Genomic DNA, 27,912 nt, shown 5'->3' with positions numbered 1-27,912 from the left:
CCTATACCGAGCTTCAAGTTTTGACTATAGTGAAATAATTGGAGATTCCCAAATATCTAGTGTTCTAATTATCTAAAAAAAATACGAGTGTAATGATTTTGCCAATTAGAATCAACAATTACGAATATTTTTATAGTTTTATTATTACAGTAAGTATATAAAACTTGAAATATAGGTTATTTTTCTCATTAATTCCAAATTTTATTTTTAGAAAGATAATAAGGGTGACATACGTTACTTATATCTATTTCACATAAAACGTGTTGTATAATTGGCAATTGCTTGAAGCGCGTAGCAATATCGCACCACATCTTCTTCTTCTTGTGAAAAAAAAGAAGCAAGCAAGCATAAAAACGGGACAGTTAACTAGTCTTGTGCAGTCCAATGAACTCGACGGCAATGGCCAGCACAGCTTCTCTATCTCTCCGTCCTTCGTCTCTCATCTCCGACCGTTCCCATTCTCCCTCTCTTCTTCCTTCTTCTTCCTCCTCTAGTTTCTTCTCCGGTGGGACCCGCTTGTGGGCCCATAAGAAGTTTATATCCATTTCCTTTTCTTCATCCCAGTACAATAAGAAGATTCCGGGACGACGTTTTGGGAGATTGGTGGTTGCTGCCGCTGATTATTACTCTACACTTGGGGTCCCAAAATCTGCTAACAGTAAAGACATAAAGGCTGCTTATCGAAGGTTAGCTCGACAGGTACTGCAATCCTTTCTTTCTTCTTCTTAATTCTAGTTATTGTTGACTGTCATTGTGAGAATCAATTTTTAAGAAAAGAATCAAATGATGCTCCCTCGAATTTTTTGAGAAAAGGGTTACACTAAATGATGCTTTTTCGAAATTGTGACTTAGGTTGGTCCTGCATTTGAGCTCCAAGCAGCAACAGAAAAGTAATCTTGTGGCTGACCATATATAATGTGCATTTTCCTTGGGATAGCAGCACAAGTTGCTAATTATTAGTTTCCGTTCCTATTTCAATTATTTTATGCTACTCTTTGATCTCTTTTTGTATGGTTGAGTTGCCTCTGTTCGGGAAGCTGATGCGTTATGAATCATTGGTCTGCATGTGTTATCTTTTTCTTTGTATTGTTGATTGTTTACTTTCTGTGCGTGTGCATATGATACATACTCTAGTAGGATGAGGAATGCTATGCTAATCTTACCACTACAGGCTACACTTTCACCCAGTTCTTTGGGCCTTCACAATAAGATAGTTCCACAGCAACACATTATTCTATTCTCCATTAATCCGCTTCTGACTTTTGATATTGTTTTATAGTATCACCCTGATGTCAACAAGGAACCTAATGCACCAGAAAAGTTTAAGGAGATTAAAGATGCTTATGAGGTAAATATGGAAATTTACTATTTTTAACATCTGATCCCTGGTAGTTTTCTTAATTCCTTCTGAAACTATTGATCTTTAGATATATGTGGCATTGGCATCTTTATGTCCCCCCTCTCCCCTTTGCGTGATGGAATTACTGTTTATCCACGTATTCAATCCGTTTCTTCATTTATCTACCTTGGAAACTGCATTGGTTGTCTGTCTACTAAACCCGAAGTGATCCATTTCCTCGTATATTTTGAAAATTTTGTGTGCTTTTTAACTAAGGTAGACCTTAGAAATTCCTGTTTTAGCTTTCAAACTTTGGAATCTTGGTGTTAGTGTGTTGACGTATTTCTCTTTTGTTTTTAACTCTTTGAATCAACTCTGAAGTTTACCTTTCCAGATACTATCAGATGACAAAAAAAGAGCACTATATGATCAATATGGTGAAGCCGGGGTGAAAAGTTCTGTAGGGGCCCAAGCCGGTGCTTACACGGTATGCCATAAATTCTTATTTTTTGTTCAGTGTGATACTATTGCTGTCATTCCAAAAGGATAATCTTAATTTCCTTGTAGTCCTTCCCAAATTAATATCCACTTTTTTTTAAAGGGAAGTTTTAAGTCATGTTATCGAACACACATTGTATGACCAACTTTTACTCTTCTTATGCAACTTTTATTATATTCGTCGATAACTTTTATGGCCCAGCATGTTACCCATACACAACTCATTTTCAACTTTTTTCTTAGTTCCCCTGCTAATTCCAAGTAGGACTATGAAATTGTGACTTGGAAGTACTATCATGGCTTATCAAAGAAAAGATACATATCATGATAAAACTTATGTTTTTCTCTAATTGGTGATTTTTAGGTGTGCCATCTATTTTAGCTTACATACTCAATATAGTTCAATTATGTTCTTGTACTATAGTTTACATACACAATATCTGCAAGTTTTGGGAGTTATAGGTTGCCAGTATTTTTCCCTCCAAACACTATAAGTGCTAATTTCTTTGCCTTTTATTCTTCCCATCCCCACTTGAAGAGGAATTGACAAGGTTCATAGAATTCTTTGGTGTCATTCAAATGTAAATGGGAAAAGAGTTTTCACTTTTGTTGAATGGCACACCAGGGGTGATATCAGAAACTTTGCCATACCCCCTGGCTCCTTCCACCACTTCAAAAGGAGTAAAATATTAGTTCAAGTAAGATTATGGATTAAAAGAAGAATAGAATACTTCATGCCTATGTAGGTAAATGTATATCAATTTGCAAATAGAATGCCAAATGAAAGAAGTTGATTCACAACGTTGGTTTCTGTTTACTTTCTGTCGTTTTGCATGCAAGCCAAAAAATTGGGTTTTGTTTGATGTAGGAGTGAGAGTAGAGTCTAAGTAAATGTGTCAATGTGTGAAGGTTGCGTTCCTAGATGCTATTCTTCTAATTTATTCACTTCCCAAAAAGGGTAAAATGAGTAGGTCGTAGAAGAAAGTGGGAAGACACATAATAAGTGCATGGTTATATGGAAATTATCTTTAACCCTAATCTGTTTCTCTTTCTTTTTGGTGAATTTTACTGCAGACAAATCCTTTTGATCTATTTGAGACATTCTTTGGACCTTCTATGGGTGGTTTTGGAATGGATGGAGCTGGATTTGGAACGCGTCGCCGCAGTAGTGTTACCAAGGGTGAAGATCTACGGTAAGTCAGTAGCTGATTGGAATGATTTGACACTAAACATCTTCATTAGAATTCACGTGTGTACTAATAACAAAAAGTGTTTTTTTCATAAGTATTACTTCGTTAACCATGAGAAGAAGCTATTTCTGATTACTAATATGCTACATAGTATGACAGGTAAACTTAGGAAGAATATAGCCTCTAATCGATTTTATAGCAGTGGTGAAGCATATAGTTCCCTCAGAATGATAATTTGTAGAATCAAGTAGACCTTCTCGAAATCATGGTCACAATTATTGCTAACCATGAGGGGAAAGTTCATTCGGACAACTTTATAGGCTAACATAGTATGATTGGACATTTGGTAAAACATAAGAACCAAGAAGTCCTAACACCATTCCAAAGTTGTGCTCGAGTCTTCATTAGGAATCAGTTGTTATCAGTTTTCATTTATATTCATGTTATTGATTTATACTTATAACCTGAAGAAAAAACTGAGTATGATATCAGCATACTTTTGTGCTTGAAATGGTCTTTGCATGAATTGCAATTTACAGGTATGCTTTTCTTCAACATATCAATCCTCTGACAGAAGAAATATGCTATGTTCAAACTGGACGGGCTAATTGTGTATACTTGCACCAGTGAAGCATAAAATTTTATCCTAGGAACAATGTATACTTTAGAAGCATAAAAATAGAAATAGATAGACACCGTTTCATAAACACTATGAGTTTGCAGATCAAATGATATGATGTCAAGCCTAATAGAGTTTATTTACACTTCAATGCCTTTCAGTTACGACATGACATTAGAATTTTCAGCGGCTATCTTTGGAGCTGAAAAAGAATTCGAGCTTTCACATCTTGAAACTTGTGAGGTTTGTGTGGGAACTGGGGCAAAGGTAGGCTCCAAAATGAGGATATGTTCAACCTGTGGTGGCCGAGGTCAAGTTATGAGGACCGAACAAACACCTTTTGGCATGTTTTCTCAGGTAATAGCATATAAATCTATTCTTTTGGTGGTCGCGATAGTTTAGATTACATTTTTATATAAATTTGTTCAGCTTTATTCATTTGGTATTACAGTATGAGTCTGTTTTCAGGACTCCTGAGTCATTTTTAAGAAAACCAATCTGTTTGCTATTGCATGTACAGAGGATCAGCTGCTAATTAGGGGTATCAATTTTAGCCCATGGAAGTATAACCTTCCTCAACCTGTTTAGTTGGGTTGCAATAAACTCATTGATAGGTCAATTTGGGTACAATCTAAATTAGATGTTTGCTAGTTTGTGTTCATCCACTTTCTTTCTCTACCAAGTAAAGAAAAGGATGTTTTAACTTGATTTGGTAACTAAACAAATTATAAAACAAACACACAAATAAACAGATGAAACCTAATTCTGAATTAGGCAGGTCGGGCTATAGCTAGAAATGTTTCGGCCCAAATGAACCTACTCTTCTTGACACAAGTGAACTCTGGGTGGTTTAGTATGATCCATATATACTCAACCTATTTTAACCCGGCTCAAATTTGGCCCAACTTGCCAATTTGACACTCCTACTACTAACCGGGTCAGTTTTGGAACACTGGGTTTTGCCTGAACACCATCATCCCTGATATTGCCTAGAATTAATTGCGAGGCTGACTATACATGTTATAGAAGATCAGGTGGTTTCTGGGTAGTGTTTAAAGCTCTCTATTTAAGGGATAGCTACATCTTCGAAGAGGCTCAGAAAGTTCTTGGAAAGATTTTCAATGAAAGGATGATTCAAAGAGGTTTGAACAGTTTGATCTAATAACGTCTTTCCAACTCTTGTGGAACAATTAGGTAGGTAACACAAAGCGCTTCCGAACTGATGGTGCTGAAATTGTGCTTGAAATTAAATACGCCGTACTTAATAATAGAAATAATTGTGGCTGAAATGAACTAAAATTCTTTAGCTTACTTTGCACAGAGCATCTAGGATGTGGTAAAAGTTTCCATTATTGAAGAAATCAAGGGTAAGGATTAATTTGCATGTTTAGTTGATAGGAAAAGTAAATAGTCAAATATAATCTAAAACCATGTAGCAAAGTGATATGCATGACATGGCATGACTACTACAGACAAATGAGCATAAGTCAGTCTTCCCATGCTCAAAGATGTCCTAATGGTTGAAGAATCTGTAGTCAAAATGTTTTTTTTTTGAGTTGGTAACATGTATGTATATTAAAAAAGATTGCTTGTTTTCCTGGAAATTGTTAATTTGTTATTGTTGCAGTTTCTTAACCGATATGACATATTTATTTTGCTTTAATCTTTGGGCTGATTGGTTGTCTATCTTTTTTTTTTTTGGCTGATTTCTTGTTTGGTCTCTCGGTTCTTACATTGCTGGGCTTTCTCATCTTTGTCACTCAAAAAGTATATGTTCATACTCATTGTTACATTTTCCATCTATTTGGATTAAGTGTAGGTTTCTGTCTGCCCAAACTGTGGTGGGGATGGTGAAATGATCTCTGAATATTGTCGTAAATGCTCAGGCGAGGGGCGGATACGAGTGAAGAAAGATATAAAAGTCAAGATACCCCCTGGAGTGAACAAGGGAAGTATCCTCAGAGTTGCTGGTGAGGGTGATGCAGGTCCTAGGGGGTATGTGTTCAAGTTATATAGTTGCATTTCTTTAACAATAGTCTGCATAATTGTCCTGGGTTATGGTTCAGTAGAACATCTCTGGGATTTTTGTATGTTCAGTAAAACATAGTATTGACTATCATTTGCGTAATTTTTTCTTCTTTAGTCTTTTAGGATCACTATAATGGTCTTCATAATTAGCCCTGGTGTTGTTGATATATACAGGGAGGAGGACCCATGTACACATAGCTCCACTGATATTCTTTCAGCCAACTGTAGCTTATTAACTGAGTCAGTTTTGACTGTTGTCTTGCAAATATGCTTTACTTACCCTGCAAAGAGAGAGTAAAAGGAAAAGCTGATGCCTTGCCTCCTTCACAGAAATGTGCTCTTACCTTACCTATAAACAATTAGACCTATGACAACACCTTAAAAAAAATTGAGAAGCAACAACATACCTAGTGTAATCCCACCTCATGAGAAGAAAAGTTCAGGCTATCCTTCTTAAGCTTATGCTCAAGATTTCCTTGTTCATACATTAAGTCATTAACCGTGCCTATAATTTTTCCAAATTTCATATGTCAAATGCTAGGTTGGTTTGAAAAAGGGTTGGTTCAGGTTGGGCTGGGAGAAGATAGAAGATGAAGATTTATAGTATGAGGCTTTTCATGACTGTTAAAATTATTTCGGATTAAGGTGGAGCATGCATGAAGTAGTCAAAAATGCTTCTTCTATTCTTTTTCCTGTGCTGCTAGGGAGTGTGTATTACTGCTTTTAATTTTTAAGTGATTTCACAATCTTGGGGAATATAGGTGTTCCTTCTTGCTGTTTTTGACATATGCAGAATGCAAGTGACATTCTTTGAATAAAACTAGCACATTTGGATGAGTAGTCAACAGATACTCCTTTAGTCCCTGACTATGTTCTCAGATCCTCCAAAAAAATGTCATAACACCCACATCGGATCCTCAAAAAATGCATTTTTTCTGGAGGATTGAATGCGGGTGCAGTGACATTTTTGGAGGATTCAAGCAAGATAGGTCCTTGGTCAAAAAAAGAAAAGAAAAGAAATAACTCCTTAGTCCTAAGTTCCCTCTTGGATCTAAAATATAAATCATCAGTTTAAATAGAGTCTTAGCAATTATTGGACCTAAAGTAAGTGAGCCAACATTCACTAGTTTGTATTGCCTATATGGACCTTTTGCTTCCATTACGTTTTATTGTTCTCTAAATCTACATGTATGGCTTGGGATTCTAGATCTTTGAGAAGATTTCTTATATGTGAGTTTAGGTTAACCTTGTCCCGTTTTAGCATCTTGAATCATCATGATATGAAATGAGCTTAAACGGAGGTGGAGATTCATTTAGTCGACCCCAATTTGTATGGGATTGAGGAGGACTTGTTGTTGTTGTAGTCTATCACATGTTAGATGTTCACATACAAATTGAGATTGAGAACATATAGCTCAGTTTGTTAGTTCATTTTTGACTATGTTTTGCAGTGCCCCACCTGGAGATCTTTATGTCTATCTTGACATTGAAGAGATATCTGAGATCCAAAGAGATGGCATAAATTTGATTTCAACAGTTTCAGTCGGTTATCTAGATGCTATACTTGGGGCTGTTGTTAAGGTAATTTTACACGATATTTGTCTTGGCTCCTGCCATATTCTGATAAGAATGTGAATAAGATAGTATGCTGTATCACTTTTATAGTATTCTCAATGTAAAAGTTCTTTTTACTCTCAAGATAAAGCCTGTATGGAAGTATTGTTTTTGGTGAGTCAGGAAAATAGAAATTCAGACTTTTTAGTATGAGCCTAACTCATCGGAACCGGTTCTTTTTTCTCCTTTTAAATGAGCCTCTTTCGAGAAACATCCCCTATCAGATCCAGGGGCAAGGTACATCTACTTGAATAATGAGACAAATGAATACAAGATTCTGAAAGCTTCATAAATTTTTAAATTTCCTCATACAACAAATGCATGGTAGTACTGTAATTTTCCTGCCACATGATGAGATCCCTCTATATTCTATATGTTTGTCCGTTTGTTGATTAGTCTTTCTCCCTTGCTGGAAGAGGGGGAAAGAGGTGTGAGAGAAAGAACCAACGCCTGGCATCTGTCAAGGCCACCTCATTTTGCCCTTCAATTGCCTTCATTGATGTCATATTTCTCAGTCTTTTTCCTTCTCCCTGATGTTCTCGTCAGGTTAAAACAGTGGATGGGATGACTGATCTCCAGATTCCTCCAGGCACTCAACCTGGGGATGTGCTTGTCTTGGCAAGGAAAGGTGCACCGAAGCTAAATAAGCCATCAATACGTGGGGATCACTTGTTCACGATTAAAGTTAGCATACCAAAACGCATCAGGTGCGCAAGTGTTAAGTTGTAGATGATGAACTAATTATACATATCAGTTTTCTCACCTACTTGTGTAACTCTGCCTAATCATATTTCTGAGGAGTATGCCGGACACGTTTGGGAACTAATTTCCTGAATAACTATAGATATATTTTTCCTTGAATATGTCCAACAGTCCTTCTCTTTAAATGGACTTATATATATATGTGTGTGTGTGTGTGTCCAGTAGTCGTATCAGGGGTGGGCATCATTCGGTTTTGAATAAACTGACCAAACCAAAATTTTCTGTTTCGGTTTTAGTATCTTGGGTATTCAGTTTGGTTTTCGCTTCTTTTAGAAAAAAATGGTTAGCCGAAAAATTGAAATTTATAATATATGTAAAAAAAAATCATTTTTCTCTCACATAACTTTACCTATTTGTTCATTATGAAAACTACCATGCCTGACTGAATCCAACTTCAAATGAGTTTGATCACCTCCTCCATCTGTATCATGAAGGCACACAAGGAAGTGAAAATACTAGTATTTGTTTGTTGTATACTCGATATATCTCCAAGACTTAATTAAAATGCATAATATACTTGCATGACCAAGTGCATCATGATCTGGGTGATGCGAGTGGGTGATCTTACTTCGGGAAAATATTTTGTTTCTTTGTTGTTATTTTTGTGCATTTCCTCAAGCAAAATCTATTTTCAATAAGAGTTAGAAACTTATTCAAATTGTATCCTAACCCCATCCACCCCCAAAATGAATGGAGTAATTAATGTATAAAACGTGTTAAATACTCTTGCACTCTTCTTGCTCGTTTGCCAGCCAGCGTAGTGGTCATATGTCCTGATTCCTGAAGTTAAATAAAAGGAAAAGGAACCATTACTCAGGCTACTGGTGAAAAATCAATATGTTCCACTCATCAGTATCACCATCTAATTTTGGTTAGTAGTATCTTCTGCATACAAATTCCTATGAGCAAACTATTCCCCCTGCTCTTCTGAAAATGATGCTATAAAATGCATATAGGAAATGCTTTTCACATCTAATACAGATCTGATATTGTTACACAAGAATTTAGGGCCTGTATGCAAGTGCTCTCATAATTGCTTCTGTCTATGCATGGGGACTTCATTCATGGTTCTCTATTTTGTAGTGTGACGGAGCGTGAATTGCTTGAAGAACTTGCTTCTCTAACTAAGGGATCAAGCACTCGTACAAAAACTCCCCCGGCGGTTCAGCAAACTGGTATAATTACTTCTTGATTCATCATCTTCTCAATTCTCTATACGTGAATGACATCGTTAATGACACTGGGTTGTGACATTAGATAAACAGGATGAGTTCCAGAGAATAGAAGGTAATAATCTGTCACTTGTGTGGCTGATTGTAATGGATATATCCTTCCAAATATTTACTCACTGTATTATCAAACAGAAATGGATATATCCTTCCAAATAAATGCTGCAACCTCTGGCCCAAAATGAAAGAATTTTTCGAAGTCCAAAGATGTATTAATTATTTTTTCCCAAAATGACCTTTCTCTTTAATGGGTTTTTTTTCCAACTATCTCTAGTTTTAAGAAAAGTTTGGGAAGAAACAAAAGGGTAATATTGACATTGCCATTTAATTAACTAACTTTCTTAAGGAGTGCTCCACACACCAAAAATTCATTTATGTTGGAATGGAGGGAGTACATCTTATCTTGTTTGGAACTAGACCTGGGGTCATCAGCTCTGAAATAGATGCTATTGATTATCAATAAAAAATAAAATGAAAATGAACCATTTGCGAGTTCAGTGATAGGTTTTGGCTACTGTATTTGGTTAGTTACTTAAAAACCCCAAGATCAACCACTAAGTTTGATTTGGAAATTTGTGTGATGCTTCAAGTAGTTAAAACTGATACAAAACACGGGAGAACAAAGAGGAATATATTGCTACTCGTGAATTGAGAAATGAAGTAATTGATTCTAACCCATACTATATAAAAGCTCTGTTATGTTTCTCAACCTAGAATATCCCGGAAGAGAAAATCCTTTTAAAATTGGAAATATATCCAATGCAGTTTAGATAGAGCATGCAGCTCAGAGAATCAGAGCACGTGATTAGAAAATACAATCAAGTCTTAGGATCCTACCTATACAGTTGTCCCAAAAAGGAAATATTTTTTTGATGAAGGTTCCAAAAAGGAAATACTTAATCACTCTGAGGATAGGAAAATTATGCTCTGAATTCACTCACAGTATCGAAAGTTAGAGTTTCTCCTCACTCAAAAAAGAGGAACACCTTGCTCTGAGTGTAGGAAACTTATGATCAGGTTAAGGCCAAAGTCATGGTACTTGGATATTGAAATGAATATCTCATTGACAGTCAGTACAGTCCTTTGGCATAAAAATTTACCATCTTTTTTCTGCTTTGCAGCTAAAGTTACAGAAACTCCAGTAGATTCAGATTCAACTGCAGCACAAACTGATGAGTCATCAGAAGATCAAGATGATCCATTGAAGAAGTTAACAAATTTTGCTGGGTAAATTTCTTGATCATTATTCATTAATTGGGAACTCTCTTGGAAAGTATTTCGTTCTTGGTAATTTAGTCTTGATTTGGAAGATGCTTATGTTGTTAGAACCACCGACCACATAAGTCACCTATTTTTGGGGTCTAAAAACATGGTAGATCCTTTTAAGTGGTTTTGCTGTATGAATTCAGCAACCTTGCCAGAAAATAGACACACATTCACAAAGCCATGGTAGAATGACCCTTTACTTGTGTAGGGGTAAACATTTAGCTGGACATTGGACTTCGGATTACCAATAAATTTTGCACCATTTATATCGCCATATTTCTGCGGTAGCTTATCTCAACCATGTTTAGTTTTATTCTGTTGCAAGTGTTTCTTGCTTCTAATTTAAGGTTTGTGATTGCAGGTCTGTCGTAAATGGTGCACTAAAATGGTTAAGAGACAACCTGTAGTACTCGGTGCTGGAATACTGCCTCAGCAATCCTCTTTTGTACGACAGTGGCATTGAATTTTATGTGCTTCAAAACAGCCATTATAGCGTCTTGCGGCCTTTCATTTCTTAGAATAATTTTCTTTGTTGATTCTTCCTGTAAAATTGAATTCAGGCACCCTATTCTTTTAGGAAACCTAATCCTTCGCCTTTGTAAATTCTGACAATATATTTTCTCCACCTCAAAGAAGTCCATGAGTTGGATTCTAACAGCTATTTTTATGTAAGAAATTTTGTATGTCAGCAAGCATTTAACAGAAACCCAGAAATATCCAAACAATATTCTTAAGGATTGCTTCCATATTTGTCCAAAAGTCCGTCACACTAAGCTCCCGCTATTTGCGAGGTTGACCTGAGGCTACTCCGTATTTGTCCACCTTTTGAAAATGATTTGCAGTGGGCTACACGAACTTCTTTGATGGTTGCAAATGATAAACATATTTGTATTTCCAGCATAATACTTACTCCGTAAATATGGATTTGAGCAACCAAAGATCACATTAGTCTAATAATCTACCATAATATTCTCCGCAATCGTTGCACATTATTCAGGTCACCACCACCAGGGGCGGCGGAGCTAGAGTATTAGGTACCAATTTCGACTAGTCCAATAGCTTTTACTTTGGATCATATATATTTGTATTTTAAGATTCATTAAACATGTGTAAATATTTAATTGCAACACAGAGTTACTTAAACGAGCTACAAAATCCACGAAAGAATATATATAAAAATCAGTTGGTACAAATTTTAGAGGTCCTTAGTACAAAAGAAGAGCTTGTTCAAGCAGAATTTGAATCTGCACGGCTTTGTAAGACTAAGAGCACAACGGCAACAATCATCGGAGCTGATATCATAAACAGAGCTACTGAAATGTTTGGTGTTGTTATCTCTGGGAAAATTACACTTCCGTACTTTATCGCTGCCCCTCCCGCCACTGAACCTACTCCCAGTTTCACCAAAAAATTCGAATCCTCCTGCAATTGTCACAAAATTTTCAACAAACGACCTCACTAAAAAAAATTGATCGATTCTTATAGATTATGGAGAGAGTATAAATGTATATATAATGAAGTAACCTGCGGTAGGAAAGGAAGGCCAGGTTCATCAGTGCTGGGATTTGCTTGGTCAGTTTTAGGGTCGGAAGTTCGGGCAATCATAGGCGTCTTAAATGAGGAAGTCAATTGAACAGATTTTGGAACGAGGAAGACAACTCCGGCAGCAGACGGCGGCTGAAGAAATGACACCGGCATTGAGCAGTTTGCCGGAAGTTTGGTAGCGTTTGGTCGCATTGCGGCAGCTTCCATGTTCTCAGAAAAAAACGGGTCAGTTTGCCACACAAGAGCCACAGATTTTTATTTCTTCCTCATCCAATGGCCAACAGAGCTGGCTTTGTTCTTTTTCTCTTTTTTTTTTTACCTCTCAATAAAAATTAATAGACAAATTGAAATTTCAAAGTACGAGTAAAATTTATGAAATATAAGACCCAATAATTTTCTTCAGGTAATTTAAAATTATACTATATATTTTTTTTTCATTTTAATAAAATGGTTCCTAGCATGTGAAAGATGAAATGCACAAATAACTCAATGGCAGAGGTAAGAGATTGACTATCAATAATTTAAAAAGAAATAAAAATAGGTCGATGAAATATTAGGAAAAAGAGATTAAACATGAAATAATATAGTTGCAGATTACGAAAAATTTGATCTTAGATTTGATATTGTAGATTTCTGTAACTCCTTATTTCTCAAAGTGTTATGTTATGCTTTCGGGTATATGGGACACAATCTCTACAAGCCCGCCTACACCCTAGATATATATTTAATTGAATATTTATTTATAATAGTATATATTTTTAGAGGAGAAAATAGAAGCTCCCGGCCCATGAAAAACGAGAGGGTCGGGTTGAAGTCAGAGACCCGAGTCCACCAGCAAAGACTTGCGTTCATCCTTCGTTTCCCCCAAAATTATCCTTATAAGACAAATCACTGAACAAAGTTTTCGTTCCCAAATCTTAAAGCCTAATCAATTGGGCATTCACAAACATTGAAGTTCCTTCAAAATCCTGTTGATTTCATTAATCGATCTTCTTCTCGATCTCCGTCAAGATGGTGTTAGCACAATTAGGGGGGAGCATCTCGCGTGCTCTCCAGCAGATGAGCAATGCCACAATCATTGATGAAAAGGTCCTCAACGAGTGCCTCAATGAGATCACCCGTGCTCTTCTACAGGCCGATGTTCAATTTAAGCTAGTTCGTGATATGTCAACAAATATCAAGAAGATTGTCAATCTTGAGGATCTTGCCGCTGGACACAACAAGCGTAGGATTATTCAACAGGTTTGTATTCTTTTCGCCGAAAATTTGACCTTGTTATGTTGATATGCATGTAAAGATGATTTAGCTGTTGAGAATTTGATATTCACAGAGTAATGCCTAAAGAGGCTGAAAGATTTTCAGGAAATCTTCTAGGCGTTTTCTTTGCAGGTTGGAGGGGAACTGTCCCTATTTTCTTTCATTTTCTAGTAATTTAGATAAGCAATGGAGACAGCTTTTTAACGCCCAATAAGTCTCTTAAGTCGTGAGACTGGTAAACAAGCCTCCAATGTTGTTAGCTTATGGAGCTGGAAAGGCATCAAACAAGGAAGGAACACTATTACTTGTAAAGAAAACCAAGAAAAGAACACTAGTACTTATTAAAAAAACCAAGAAAAGAAAGCAAATGAAATTATATGCCATCTATCATGATATCTCTTCACTTGTTTCTTCCTTCTTATGATGCTTAACTGGTTTTCTTTTTGTGTCCAGTTGGGGATTCATTGTTTTTTTTTCTATTTTCTTAATCGTTTTATACTTATATATTTTCCTCACTATCTTCTTGTATTGACTGGAGATAGTTTCTTTCATTTGTGTAGGCTGTGTATAATGAGCTCTGCAAGATATTGGATCCTGGGAAGCCTGCATTTACACTGAAAAAAGGGAAACCTAGTGTTGTAATGTTTGTTGGTTTGCAAGGTGTGTTAATTTATTTTTCTACCTTAGCTGTATGTTCTGTAACAAGTTTATATGTGAGCTAGCATTAACTATCTGAGCAGTAACATTATTTGGTGCAATTATTATAATGTACACCAAGAGCTTTTCCTCTTCAATTACAAGATGGTATCCTTATGTCTTGTAATTTCACACAGGGTCTGGAAAAACTACAACGTGTACAAAATATGCTTACCACCACCAGAAAAGGGGTTGGAAGCCGGCTCTAGTCTGTGCAGATACCTTCAGAGCTGGTGCTTTCGATCAATTGAAGCAGAATGCAACAAAAGCTAAAATTCCCTTTTATGGAAGGCATATCCTTTTCTGAATCTATTATTGTTATTGTTATCTCCACACATTTAGATGCTTGATGATCATCATACTATCTAATGATGGTCCATATTCTTCTGTTCTTCTTCCTGACAGAAGAAGCCAAAACTCATCATTTTTTGTTTGTTTTAATTCGATCAATATACAATGTCATAGGTCCATAAGCATTGATAAATTTGAAGTGCATTTAGATAAGGGAAGCGGAGAATGAAATCTAAGAAACATTGCCTGGTGCATGAGAAAGTGAATGGTACTTTGCTTAGAAATGTCTCAAGATTAAAGTTAATTAGCTGACAGCTGCCTGCTGCCTAAAAGTCATCATCTGCACTATCAATAAAACACAATCTGCTAGAGTAATTAAGCTTTCTCAACGTTTTCTTTTAAAATCCTTTTGAGCCAAATTTTCATCCAAATGGGAAAAGGAGGAAAAAAAGAAAGCTATTCTTGTTGCTGTTAGGTTAAAGGAAAATACAGAGTTTACCTGTTTTGGATGGAATTTACTGTTGTTGTGTATCTTTCTGCATAGGACTGAACCTGTAATTGGCAATCTGGTCATTTTAAACTGCATCAATGTTGTAATCAACACCTCAGGCCATTTTGTGTTAATTGAATGAGTGTTTCTGCAACAGCTATACAGAGTCAGATCCAATGAAAATAGCAGTGGATGGTGTAGAAACATTTAAGAAGGAAAATTGTGATCTAATAATTGTGGATACCAGTGGGCGCCACAAACAAGAAGCAGCTCTTTTTGAAGAAATGCGACAAGTTTCTGAAGCAACGGTATGTTCTACTATGTTCTATATTTTCCCTTTCATTAGATGCTCATCTTATTGTTTTCCGCAGAAACCGGATCTCGTGATATTTGTTATGGATAGTAGTATTGGACAAGCTGCTTTTGATCAAGCTCAAGCATTTCGACAAAGTGTTGCGGTTGGAGCCGTGATTATTACTAAGATGGATGGCCATGCAAAAGGAGGTGGTGCCCTAAGTGCGTAAGTTTTTAATTGTTTGGCTGTAGCCTTAAAGAAACTTCTTCTTAGAGTTTTGGGTACTCTTAAATAACTACAGAGCATATGCTAAAGCTCATGATATCAGTTTTTAACATTTGAAATTCTAGACATGGTAGCTCGAAGCTGCAGGCTGCTGCTGTTATTTCTTTTTTCTTGTTTTTGGTGGTACAACCTGTTAGTATGCTTCTTCTGGGTAAGAGAAACGCTTGTTGGTTACCTATTTCTGTCGCATAGTAAATCATTAAGATATTCCTGCAGAAAATGCTTATCCTTTATCCAACGAGATTTAGAAATTGATGCTGAACAGTTGATGCAAAATTAGAATGGTAAAACTTGAACTTCTGTCTTTTGGCTCCAAAAAGCTCAAAACCAACTTGTGGTCTTTTGCGGGCACATGTTGTCAAGGTAGTCTTGCTTGCAAAGGTTGGAGCAAATTAGCTCCATCGCGTGTTGTAAATGGGATGACGATTTGGTATCTCCAGGTTGTTAATCTGCCACAGCCAATAGGACATTCCCTTGGGGACTTCACAAGGATTATGTTATTGATTTTCACAAATTATAAGTTGGATCAAGTGTTCTCTGAACATTCTGCTGAATATTTATTGTCCGTTTCTTTGGATTAAAAAATATTTATTTGTTCTTTTGCTCTTCCATCTGCAGAGTTGCTGCAACTAAAAGTCCAATCATATTTATTGGAACTGGTGAACACATGGACGAGTTTGAAGTTTTTGATGTTAAACCATTTGTCAGCCGTCTTTTAGGTTCGCATTCTTCTGTTGATAACTTGATATTGTCAACTTTGCTTGGACCTATGTTCCTATTTCCACTGCCATTGATTTTGATCTGCTGAACTATCTCTAGGCATGGGTGACTTGTCTGGATTGGTGAACAAGATACAGGATGTGGTCCCAATGGATCAACAGCCTGAGCTTCTTCAGAAGTTATCAGAAGGACATTTTACCTTGAGGATCATGTACGAGCAATTTCAGAACATGCTTAAAATGGGTCCCCTTGGACAGGTTTGCCACTCACTTAAATTAATCTGATCATCCCCCCAACCCTTCTCTCTTGCTTTCTCCTTCTCCTTTTGGAATTTGGCAGACTTTTCTGAATGTTATATCATTGATGACCAAACCCAGAACTAATAGGTTTTGATTTCTGAATCAAACAATTGTGTGAAAAAAAAACAATTGTGTGGCAAAACCAACATGAAAATCCAAGTTGGTACAAAAATCAGTCATATCAGGTTTCTAATTTCTAAAATTTTGTTTTCAGCCGCCATTTTCTTCATTGAGGTCCCCACATTTCTTGATATTTTTTTTACTTTACCACTTTTTGAACTTTATGGGAGAACAGTCGGATCCCTCCTTTCCCAACTGCTGCTCCCCACAACCCCCCTCTCTGCTTTTTTCTCTTTTGGTTTCTTTCTTTCTTCCTTTTTTTTTCTTCTTTTGCCTTTAACCATTTCAAAAGCAAATCTAGTTGCATGTAAAGATGTTTTCTTGCTGTTTCTGAAATCTGTAACCATATGAAATAAGTTACTATGGTTAGGGATTCAGTAATCTGCAAAAGCTTATGATTTCGTTTTTGTAAGTTCTTCTAGAAAATCTCTGATGCTTGTTTCAATTTTCCATTTGTCCTTAATCTTCTGTGTTATAAATCTAAAGATACTGATCTAGTAACTTGAGCAAGTTGTTGAAGACCATTTGGAGCCTGCTGTTTCATTTAGGCTTTATTTTGATTGGTAGATTTTAAATCCTTCCAAGAATTTAAACTTGTTAGTAGGCAACTCTATTGTTTATGCGTTAACTTTTTCATAATAAACATTTTTATTTCCTATATTGCTATCCGTTGCTCAAACTGCAATGATTTCAAATGGCACTAGTGTTGAAAAAAATTGAAATCCACTAAAGATAGTTGGGAAATACTTGGGGGTTCGGACAATATTTGGTTGGAGAAAGGAAAAGGAGTTTTTGAAGTAGACATTGAAAAAAAGTATTTGAATTCAAATTCTGTATTTGGACAATAACTGGTTGATGTTGGAATAAAAGAGTATTTGAAGTTGTAGTGGAAGAAATGTATTTGGAAGTTAATTGTGTTTGAACATGAATTTCACTCGGAATGAGTTCTCTGAGCACTCACATTAAATGTGGATCCCACATTAGGTAGCTTGTAATGACTTGGCAATTTGAGAGTTGATGCTATTCGTGGAAATGTTTCAAGCATCTTAATGCGTTTTCGTCTAAATAGATCTATGCATTTCAAATTACTTGAGTCTCATTTGAGCATTAATTTTTCCTACCAAAAGTTTTTTTAACACATGAACATTAGTTTGATTGGATGGAATTTTTCTGCTCTTCTTCGAACCCCTTCTAACCCCCACCCCACCCCTCCCCTTCTTTTTTTTTTGTTCCCCCTCTTTGGTTCCTTGACTCCTTTATTTTACGAAGTTATGCTCATGCCTGTTTTGCTTTTCGTTCTGGAGGTTGATTGATATCATTCTGGTTGCACATCATTGATGTTCTTTTTGGTATGTGTAGGTTTTCTCAATGCTTCCTGGATTTAGTGCAGAGATGATGCCACAAGGTCGTGAAAAGGAAAGTCAAGCAAAATTTAAACGGTATATGACAATGATGGACTCCATGACTGATGAAGGCAAGTGAGCTACATTTTATGGAGTTCTGTTTAAGCTACCGTATTTAGAATATTGTTTAACCTTTTGATTTGACATTGATAACATAATTGCAGAATTGGACAGTACCAATCCAAAGATTTTGACTGAATCTCGGATCATGCGTATAGCTAGGGGATCTGGCCGTCTAGTGCATGAGGTGATGGAGATGTTGGAAGAATACAAACGACTTGCCAAAATATTCAGCAAGATGAAGGGTCTTAAGATTCCAAAGAAAGGAGATATGAGCTCCCTGTCCAGAAACATGAATGCACAAAACATGAGCAAAGTCCTCCCCCCTCAGATGTTGAAGCAGATAGGTGGAATGGGTGGTTTGCAGAACTTAATGAAGCAAATGGGTTCCGCAAAGGACATGATGGGTATGTTTGGTGGTGGTGGTGGTGGTGGAGAGTAATAATGGAATCACAATTGAACTTGTACTTTACGTTATCAATCCATAGTTGGTGGAAATAGCATAACACCAAATCTTTGTCACTCCCTATCTTTCAAATTTTGAATCAGATGCATTTGGTAAATTTAGTTGATTTAGAATGAAACGCTGTATGATTTTGATGCTCCACTTCATGCTATGCTTGTATGACATGATCTTTTCATGCGCTGCTTGTAAATTATTATCAGTTTACTGGATGACATTTGTCATTGATTAATGATGAGCAGCCAAGTTGCTATTTTAACCTTTACCGACATATTTGTATATTGCCAAATTGCTATGCACAAATTTTCTGTTGCAGATTGTTGTGAAGTACTATTTCAATGACCACCTATATTCGGCTTTCATCAATAGCGTCTGGTTCTCTGCGGTCTCAGGTTATAGCAGCACAATGGAAAGCTTTATTTCAAACTTAATCTTCAATGACAATTTTCCAATTAGTCACTACTATTACATAATGGAAATGAAATAAGCCACGTATATACTACTACAAGGCCATTTGAGAGTATAAGGAAATATTATACAAGCTTCTCCATGTTTTATTATAGATACGTGTTTTGCGAGTATAAGAGAAAGGAGGAAATATTATACAAGCTTCTCCACGTTTTATTATAGATACGTGTTTTGCGTTTTAAAAATCATCCATCTAAAGACTTCGTAAGAGCTGTCTTTGTTGAAGGGCTCTCTTCCTCATTGTCCTTTGATCTATCAGCTGTTTGTAGTGCATAACGAATGACAGAATTCATCTGTTTCCTCAATTTGGCATTGTCAACACAAACATCAGCTAGTTGTTTCCTCAATTCATCCACTGCTGTCCTGGAATATTCTCCATCAAGATTTCTCCCTGCAATGGTAGTTTCAACATCTGGTGCTAGCAGCTGGGCCTGTTTAAGACACCAAGGAAGAAAGAGGAATGAGAGAGATTGAGCATGTTCATGCAACTTTTTCCTTCATTATCATAATGACTCAGCCAATCAACAGAAGTTACAACGGCAAAACATAATAGATCTGAAACACACAACATCGCAAGAAAAGTATAGCCACACTAATTCACGTAGGCTGAATATCAAACAATCACGTTACTAGTTTGGTAGGTTACTACATCTAAGTTAGATATGGAAAATGCACGCTAGCATATGCCATATGGTATAGTACTATGTCCTTATAACCCAGTTATAAAAAGCTGGGTTGCTGCTTGTTCCTTTAACTGCTTAGCAACAGATGATAATTGCTAAGCAATACATGAAGTAAATTGGCAAGTCAGAAATGGTGATAGCACTCTTCCTTATTTTTTTACTTCTTGGTTCCCAGGTGGTAGAACTCTCTATTTTCTTTTCAAAATTTTATCTACTTTTGTTCTTGATTCCCAAGCACCAAGAACAGAACAATAAAGACAATAGTACCTCAACACAATCAAAGCATTCTCCTCTGATAATCAGAGTCCACATAAGATGCAAAAGAAATGTTTATAACCTCATCCAATTGTTAAACCGAATACTCTTTAGGGCAGGATATGGATTTCTTCATATTCTTCCCATTTTTTCTCTTGCGCTAAGATGTTTGGTATATCTATTTTTTTTCTTTTTGGATGTTGTACAGAAGACTGGAAACTTGATCTTAAGAAAAGACATGGATCTGAAGCATCTGAGTAGAACATAAATTGTATGTAGAGTTTCTATTAGAGAAAACTACATGTCATTCAGAGCATTTAGGAAAAGCACAGCCAAGAACAGCCAAAATGTAAGCACAAAAAGTAAAGACACACCTCTGCAAGAAGTAGACCTATTCGATCATCAGATGTTGACAGTATATCAATGGCATCAGAAGGGATAGAAGCATCCAGGACCAGTTTATTTTCTTCCTCGATGAGAAAACTGACACTGCATTCCTCAAGTCTACTGCGAAGAATTTCATACTCATGCAGCAACTTAATATTTGCAGCAGTAGCATGTTCCCTAGTTTGCCTTTCCTCCCGTAAAATCATCTGAAAGAAAGGAACATCATCATTTTCACAGTTTATTGAAGGACAGATGTATGGAGAAAAATTTACAACCCCACCCCTTCCCCAGGGACAAGAAAATGAAAAGCACAATATATCCTTGGTTTAACCCTAAATACTAGAGAATCAATTGCATATCCACTGCACTTATAAGTATCCATTTAAAGAATGACTATGCATTAATAAAAAACAATTAAGTGAATGATTACTTCAACTTCTGCCTTCTCTTTTGCCAATTTGCTGAGCTCTTGCTTGAGTTCTGTGTGGGAACTTCGTAGAGATTTAACCTCCTTGACTAAAAGTTTGACATCTGTGTTGGACTTCGACTCCAACTCCAAATGGAGTTTCTGCAAGCTATTGTTCTGCTGTTGAGCAGCATCCAACTCTTGGTACAGTCTTTCATTCTCTTGTACTAAGATTCTTTGCGTTGATTCCATCCGCATCTTGTCAGCCTTTACAATTTTCAGTAACAACTTGCTCACTGTCCGAAATATAGAAGAAAAATCACATTTTGTAATAGAAGAGAGTGACAGTAGACCTGTTCAGCCGCCAGCTTCAATTCCATCTCCACACACTTTCTTCTAAGTTCCTCCATATCCCATTGCATTTGAGTAAATTTTTCCTTCTCAGTTAGAACTGCTTGCTGCAGGTTCTCTTTGCCACTCTGTTTTAGAGAATCAAGCTCAATTTCCAAATCTTTGACCTGTGTAAGTCCACAACTGGTATTATTAGCATCTTTATCATAACACAAGATCGAGCAGTCCAGCAGTAATATAACTCACATTCGCAAAACAGACAAGTATATTAACTCCGGTTCTTGCCTTCTTGGTTTAAAAAGTATTTCGTTGAAAGTTTGGATCTACACGTTGAGATAAACTTCTAAGCGTACAATGATTGCTAAACATGTATCTGTAAGAATTACCTAGCCCTTTCATAACCCCATTTCCATTATCCACCTACACTTGGGGTGGAATGAGTAGGAAGAGGGAAGTATGACTGCGACATATTACATAAGGAAATATCTGAATGAAGTTCTCTTTACAATGGGAAAGAGTGGTGGCAAGGAGGAGAAGTATACGAGCTTGTACGGGCTAACAATTTATGAGTACATCACAGGAGCTTGTCATTAGAGACCTTAGCTGGGGGGTAGGATATTACAGGAGAGGGTGCCTGAAGACAAGTTGTTAAGACTGGTTTTGCTAGGTCATTCTTCTAACCAATTCTTCTGGAAATTTCACAAAAGGGAAGTCCAGTGCACTAAGCTCCCGCTATGTGCAGGGTCCGGGGAAGGGCCGGAATATTCCAATACTGATATAAGGAAAGGCAAACGAAGGACATTACACAATGCATCAATGCAGGAAGCAAAAGAGAATTCTGCTTAGTAATGTACAAAAATAGACAGGTGGCTTCTGCCATTATCCAAATTAACACGCGTATTTCGTACGAAGGAAAATGTTTTCCACTGAAAATGATTTTCTGGAAAACAAGTGGGTTTCTTACTTATTTTCTAGTGTTTGGCAAGTAAATATTATCCCAAGAGCATTTATAAGTTATCTAGCAAAACACTTATGGAGGTGGGATGGGGAGTGGGGGTTCAGTGGCGTTGGGGGTGGGTGGGAGGAGATAATAAACTTAGAATGTCACTTATGCAACTTGTTTCCCTACTTCTATTAGGGAAGTCATTTTCTTCAATTTTTAAGGAACTTGTTTTCCCAGAGAAAATATTTTCCAAACATTTTGACCAACCAAACATAGGAAAATAGAAAATGTTTTTCCCCATACCAAACACACCCTAATCTCAATTTTACATATTGCAAGGTTTGTGCAGCTCTGATAGCAGGATCAGAGAAATAAATGTACCAATGCACGTTTGAATTGCAGAATTTGAACTAGGATCCATACCTTTGTGGCAAGATACTGTCTCACAGCAAGCTCTTGATTTAATCTCGACAGGAGATCTTCAATGTCAGTTTTTGCTGTGGCCAGCCTCAGTTGCATAGTACTGAGAATTCTATTCAATTTATTTTGTTCATCCGATTGAATAACAACTTGTAAATGGTCCGGGGACTGTAGGTTGGAGCTTCCTGGTGTATTAAGTCCTGAAAAATCAGCACCTTCAGCATGGTCACGTGAGGTGTTCCTCAATGGTTCAAGCTTCAAGAAATTTGAAATGTCTGAGATTTTTTCTGTAGAAATATCAGTTTCGAGACTCCGTTTGACATGAGCACTATCTATGACTCTCTTGGTGGAAACATCAGTCTCACTTCCTGTGGAGGGCATTTTCAAATGACTTTCCTGGTTCCCTTGTTCAGAATCCTTCATTGGTTTGTTGTCACGATGTTTTAAGCAGGCATCCTCAGAAATTACTTCCCCTGAATGGGTGAAGCCCTGGTAAATTGCTGCATTGTCACGTTCATGAAACTGGCTCATGCCCTCCATTGGAGATCCCAGTTCAGGGGTCCCATAAGCAGAATCATTGCCGCAATCAGAAGCAAATGATGATGAACCAGCAAGTAAAGAAACATCTGAACTATTTAAGAATTGAATCGATGGAGCTACACTGATGGATGGATTCACATCTGCAACGTTCTGATTCAATTCATAGAATGCTGAAAAGTTCATAAAAGGGAAAAAAAGGTTTACATTAATTCAACAAAGCTTTGCTTGATAAATCATAGCATACTGGGTTGATTAGACCACTTTCAAGTGTTTGGTGGAAGTACAAGGAAAAAAGCACAAGCATTCATCAAGCAGCAAGGAGACACCTACACGACCTTGCAGCTGCTTCAAGTTCGAGAAAGATCCCTATGGAGGCACTTCTTGATAACTCGATGTCAGACAATACTTTCATCATCCAATCCTCCAGTAAACACCTACGCTGAGATGAAATCAACTTGAGCACATAGCAAAGATCGAGGTCATACTAAGAACTATCACTGACCTATTATACCAGTGCATTACTCAATAACAAATTTCAGGTTATGATGCCATCATGCAATTATAATTGAAATAAAAGAGAACAATAGAAATAGAATGCTACTAACTTCTTCCAAAAGCTCATGGCTTTGCATTCTCAGAAGCTCCTTTGAAGGAGCAGGGGGCAACTTCTTCTTTGGAAATTCTTTCTTCAGCTGCAACAAACGAAAGGTGTGAAATAATCATATGGATCAACTTATACCATACATTGTATGTATAGAGATTCAGTCCAAGAACCGATCGGTTCTTACGGAAGCCATAGAAGAAATATTGTCCTACTTGTTACACTATGGCCTATGTATGATCTCAAAGAAACTAGCTTACCTTTGAAGATAGCTTTAAGAAATCACTAAATCTTCGTAGTATCTCTCGCGTGGTTGTGAACCCATCAGGTGATTGTAAACCAATTTGAACCCTATAAAACTGTTCCAGTACGAATGTCAATAACTCAAGCAAGAAATAACAAGTCATCCAAGTTAGCTTCTTTTTGTTCCTGAAAGATAATAGACTATGGTAATCCCCTGTGGACCAGGTACAGCTCACCATTAAAAAGGAGGAAAAAACACCTAAAAATCATTAAGGCAAGCTCCAATCATGGATGGAAATAACAGCCCATTTCAATGCGAATATAGCTTTTTCCTCTTCTTTTTTTTTAATGAAAATGGTAATGTTGAATATAGCTTATTCCTTTTACTGTGCTCAATGCATTAAAGGATCCTGACTCAAAAATTCACAGGGAAATACCACTACAGTAGCTGAACCTCTGGGGCGTAAAGAGATAGTCCAAGAAGGAATAGTGGCACAGTAACTCCATCCTGTATGAGAATCATGTGGCCAAATGGTATCATGTCCATCCTGTGTAAAATAAGGGAGAGCTCATCTGAACATGCACTGGAAGATCTTGTAACAAAAAATAAATGTCTATGATAATCTCTTCAAGCTTTTCTTCATGACTAATCATGGACCCATATATATTAGTAACAGATTAGACATACTGCAAATCAGATTAAACTGCCAATAGAATCTTCAAATATAGCAGATCAAACTAACAATAGCTTGTCCAGGTTTCCATAAGATTTTAGCATTGAACTACTGTTTAGAAAGCCAGGATTTAGATTGGTACTGCAAATCAAGATTAAGTGAAATGTCCATGTTTTCAGTCAAGTAACTGTTACCTAGTATCTGATGACAACATAAGCCCTTATATGTACACAAACATAATCTATAATTTTTCAAGTGTGTTACAAACGGTGATGCATTATTATCATTTATATACATGAATGTTGGTTCACTTTCTCTTGTGCTCTGGAATAAAAGCAAGGTTCTAACATAACTTATCCAGCAAAACCTCATGGATCACACTATTGCCTTGACGCCCAAAACTAAAGCAAAGAGAGGCAACACACATACATACTCGTCAATTACGCTGAAACAGTGTCTTTATCTTGTTTGGATAACTCTGTGTTTTTATCTATATTCCTGATAACTCACTTCCCTTTAGAAATAAACAAGAGTTTTACCTTCCACAAAAAACTAGAAAAGTATGTTGATGACACTATAGTATAGACCAGCTATATTTTCATCTAATAACCAATATTATGTTCCTAGACAATATAATCATATGTAGCACAGAAGCTATATGAAATTCCGGCCAGGAACTCTTTTAAAACTACATCCATAGAAAATATGATCATATATCGCAAGGAATCTCTAAGAAACTCGGTCAGGAACATAATCAAATAGAATTACTACAGCATTACCCCCAACCTTCTAACTGCAGTATAATTCAAACTGACTGATACTGATTGAGTACTATTTAATCATCAAATAGCACATATAAAATAAAATCAGTCACAAAGTAATTAACAATTGAAAAACACAGCTGTCGAATGACTATTTTTACCCATACGCAAGGGGAAGGACTCCAATCCATCCCTAAAGGAAGCGGCGAGGTCCCGTCGTGCCGGTGCTTTGGTGGACTCTTTCGACTTTTGTTAGCTTTGTCAGTCGATGAAGAAATCCTCTCCCGTAGCAAATCATCGTTGACGATTGACGAAGTGTGAGAAAGCGAAAGGGATTCGATGAAAGAGGGATCGTTAAATCCCGAATCCAGATATGAGTAATTACCGTAGAGGTTCATCTCAGGTAACAAAGCGTCCATTTTATATTTGTACATTGCAAGCCTTAAACTCTGCTCCGGAACTCTCTCGCCGGTCCGTCACAGCCTGTCGTCGCGTTAAATTTTCTACAGGCGAACTAACGGTCCTGATTTTGACGATGAAGCATACCCACTAGCTAATCGTGTGTTTTATACGACCGAAATTGTTTTCTGTGCAAAATATTTTATACATTTTAATGAAAAATAATTTTCACTATCTTTTATTGATACATAGAAAATATTCTCTAAGAAAAATACATTAACAACTAATAATAATAACAATAATAGTGAAATAGAAAAAGTGTTAGGATGAAACTTTGGTATTAAAAATTAATAATGATATTTAAGTGATAATTCAAGGAAATAATGTGAAGTTCACAGTTAAAAGATAATTATAATCAGAATAATTTTTCACTTTTAGTGAATTTTTTTTTATAAAATACTTGTTACCAAACATTAAAAAAATAATTTTCCTCCTTTCGTCCTCCTCGTCTAAGCTTTTCACAATATAAGTAACCTTATAGACTTTAATTTCTCCTTATCGACTTGTCTTTGCACCTTTTTATTTTTTGATAACCGTCTTTGCACCTTTTTATTTCATCACCAATTCTATTTATGCCCACTTATATTATCCCTCGAACCCCTAATACCTCTTTTGTTGCTTCTGTATAACTATTAACTGTCGTAGTTTACATATTGTTTGTGTCCCCGCTACTTTCATGAGCCTTCAATACTCTCAACCTAGATTATCCCTCAAACCCATTTCACCATTAATTCTATTTATGTCCACCTAGATTATATATCCCTCAAACCCCGAACACCTCTTTTGTTGCTTTTGTATATGTATTAGCTAAATAGCTGTCGTAATTCTCATATATTGTTTGTGTCCTTGCTATTTCCACAAGTCTTTATTCCCATCCACCTAGATTATCCCTTGAACCCCTAAAAACACTTTTTTTTAATTGCTTTTGTATAACTATTAGCTATCGTAATTCACATATTGTTTCTGTCCCTAAGTCTTCATTACCATCAACTTCTCCCAAATCTCTTCAGCTCTGCCTCAGTTCCAATCCTTGGCTATCCAAATGCCACTCCTTTTCCTTCTTCCCCTTTAACAACTAAATTCATAATTTTTACCAAAAATAAATAAATAAATAAATAAATAATCACTAACCTATATTGAATTGTAATATTCTTGATCAAAATTAGTGTTTTGAATGGCGAAAGGCGAAAAAAGCCTGCCTCGAGGCGAGGCGCTCACCTTTTTAAATTTAGGCGTCAATAAATATCAACAACTTAAAATATTTAATTGCATATATAAATATTCAAAAATTCAATAGCATTAACATTCATTAGTAAATATTTTAATTAAAAAACTAATAGTAGATATTAAAAGTCTAGAACTTGAATGACTCAATAAGTCATAAAACAATTGACAATCAATACTCCAATGTCCTTTTTGTTATCATCAGACGCCATTGAATTCACTATTTATGGACAAATAAATATTATATTAATTAGTATAAAACTAAATTGAGCAGGGAAGAGATAAATATAGAAGGATTAATTTTTAAAATTTTTAAATATAGGCAGAAACAGAATGACAGTCAAGTTTAGTAGCTACAAATTGAAACAGAAAAACAGAAGAAGAAGAGGAAGATGACGAGGAAGAGGAAGAGGAAGAGAAGAAGAGGAAGAAGGAAAAAAAAAGGAGGAGGAAAAAAGAAGAAGAAGAAGAACTAAAGAAGGAATAAAAAGAAGAAGAAAGTACCTGAGAGAGTCACGATTCGCGACACAAAAGTTTGAGTAGCAACAAAGGTTTCGTCCTCTCGAAGGCAAGAGAGTCACGATGGAAGAGGAGAAGAGATCGCGCAGGTCACAATAGAGAGAAGAGGAGCCCAGGTTTGCCAAAACACCAAAAAAAACCTAATTTTGTCTTTTAATTATTAAATCTAACTTCTTTTTCTTCTTTTTTTAAAAAAGGTGACGCATGACTCCCCACCTTTCCATGTCGCCTCTCACCTTTCTATCGCCATTGCTCGCCTTTCTAAAATCGCACCGCGACGCCTCGCCTCTCGCCTTTGGCGACATGGCGAGTGCCTTTCATAACACTGATCAAAATAATCTTGTAGTACTTTCATACATCTTTGTCACTTAAAATTAGATAATCTATGGACCTTGTCCATTTTATAAGTATTTCACTTTTTGTTTAGGTAGGATTTTTTCATTACGGGCTCATGTGTTTTTTTATTTTTTGTATAGTCTACTTTCTGAATGATGATCAATTTTTTAAAT

The 27,912-nt window shown here is 36.4% G+C and overlaps 4 protein-coding genes across 7 annotated transcripts; 2 read left to right on the top strand and 2 right to left on the bottom strand.

Moving 5' to 3' along the window:
• Positions 1-274: 274 nt before the first annotated feature.
• Positions 275-11,157, top strand: LOC125860009 (uncharacterized). Its single transcript, XM_049539895.1, has 11 exons — positions 275-699; positions 1,280-1,348; positions 1,734-1,826; positions 2,912-3,030; positions 3,808-4,003; positions 5,466-5,641; positions 7,126-7,255; positions 7,835-7,995; positions 9,134-9,225; positions 10,401-10,506; positions 10,907-11,157. Exons 1-11 carry the CDS (start codon positions 385-387, stop codon positions 10,950-10,952), a joined length of 1,503 nt encoding a protein of 500 aa, XP_049395852.1. The 5' UTR covers positions 275-384; the 3' UTR covers positions 10,953-11,157.
• Positions 11,158-11,643: 486 nt separating this feature from the next.
• Positions 11,644-12,370, bottom strand: LOC125860032 (uncharacterized). The gene is made up of 2 exons (XM_049539925.1): positions 12,070-12,370; positions 11,644-11,967 (listed from the first exon to the last, which is right to left on the bottom strand). The coding sequence occupies exons 1-2, from the start codon at positions 12,295-12,297 to the stop codon at positions 11,773-11,775; spliced, it is 423 nt and encodes a 140-aa protein (XP_049395882.1). The 5' UTR covers positions 12,298-12,370; the 3' UTR covers positions 11,644-11,772.
• A 599-nt stretch (positions 12,371-12,969) lies between these two features.
• On the top strand, positions 12,970-18,734 carry LOC125860036 (signal recognition particle 54 kDa protein 1). Its single transcript, XM_049539931.1, has 9 exons — positions 12,970-13,332; positions 13,908-14,007; positions 14,181-14,334; positions 14,979-15,132; positions 15,196-15,344; positions 16,023-16,123; positions 16,224-16,381; positions 17,903-18,017; positions 18,111-18,734. The coding sequence occupies exons 1-9, from the start codon at positions 13,102-13,104 to the stop codon at positions 18,446-18,448; spliced, it is 1,500 nt and encodes a 499-aa protein (XP_049395888.1). The 5' UTR covers positions 12,970-13,101; the 3' UTR covers positions 18,449-18,734.
• A 265-nt stretch (positions 18,735-18,999) lies between these two features.
• On the bottom strand, positions 19,000-25,717 carry LOC125860000 (PX domain-containing protein EREX-like). Of its 4 annotated transcripts, XM_049539872.1 has the most exons (11): positions 25,363-25,701; positions 24,204-24,314; positions 23,784-23,882; positions 23,528-23,614; positions 23,253-23,361; positions 22,592-23,092; positions 22,386-22,540; positions 21,022-21,186; positions 20,693-20,935; positions 20,250-20,468; positions 19,002-19,368 (listed from the first exon to the last, which is right to left on the bottom strand). In XM_049539872.1, the coding sequence occupies exons 1-11, from the start codon at positions 25,633-25,635 to the stop codon at positions 19,123-19,125; spliced, it is 2,208 nt and encodes a 735-aa protein (XP_049395829.1). In that variant the 5' UTR covers positions 25,636-25,701; the 3' UTR covers positions 19,002-19,122. The 4 variants fall into 4 exon arrangements, with proteins under 4 accessions (XP_049395828.1, XP_049395830.1, XP_049395827.1 ...); XM_049539871.1 differs by having other exon boundaries at positions 19,000-19,368; positions 22,386-23,092; positions 25,369-25,701; XM_049539870.1 differs by having other exon boundaries at positions 19,001-19,368; positions 22,386-23,092; positions 25,363-25,717.
• Positions 25,718-27,912: the final 2,195 nt, after the last annotated feature.

This window comes from Solanum stenotomum, chromosome 3, assembly GCF_019186545.1.
Source record: "Solanum stenotomum isolate F172 chromosome 3, ASM1918654v1, whole genome shotgun sequence".
Classification (NCBI taxonomy): domain Eukaryota; kingdom Viridiplantae; phylum Streptophyta; class Magnoliopsida; order Solanales; family Solanaceae; genus Solanum; species Solanum stenotomum.
This window is presented reverse-complemented; position numbering and strand designations above follow the sequence as displayed.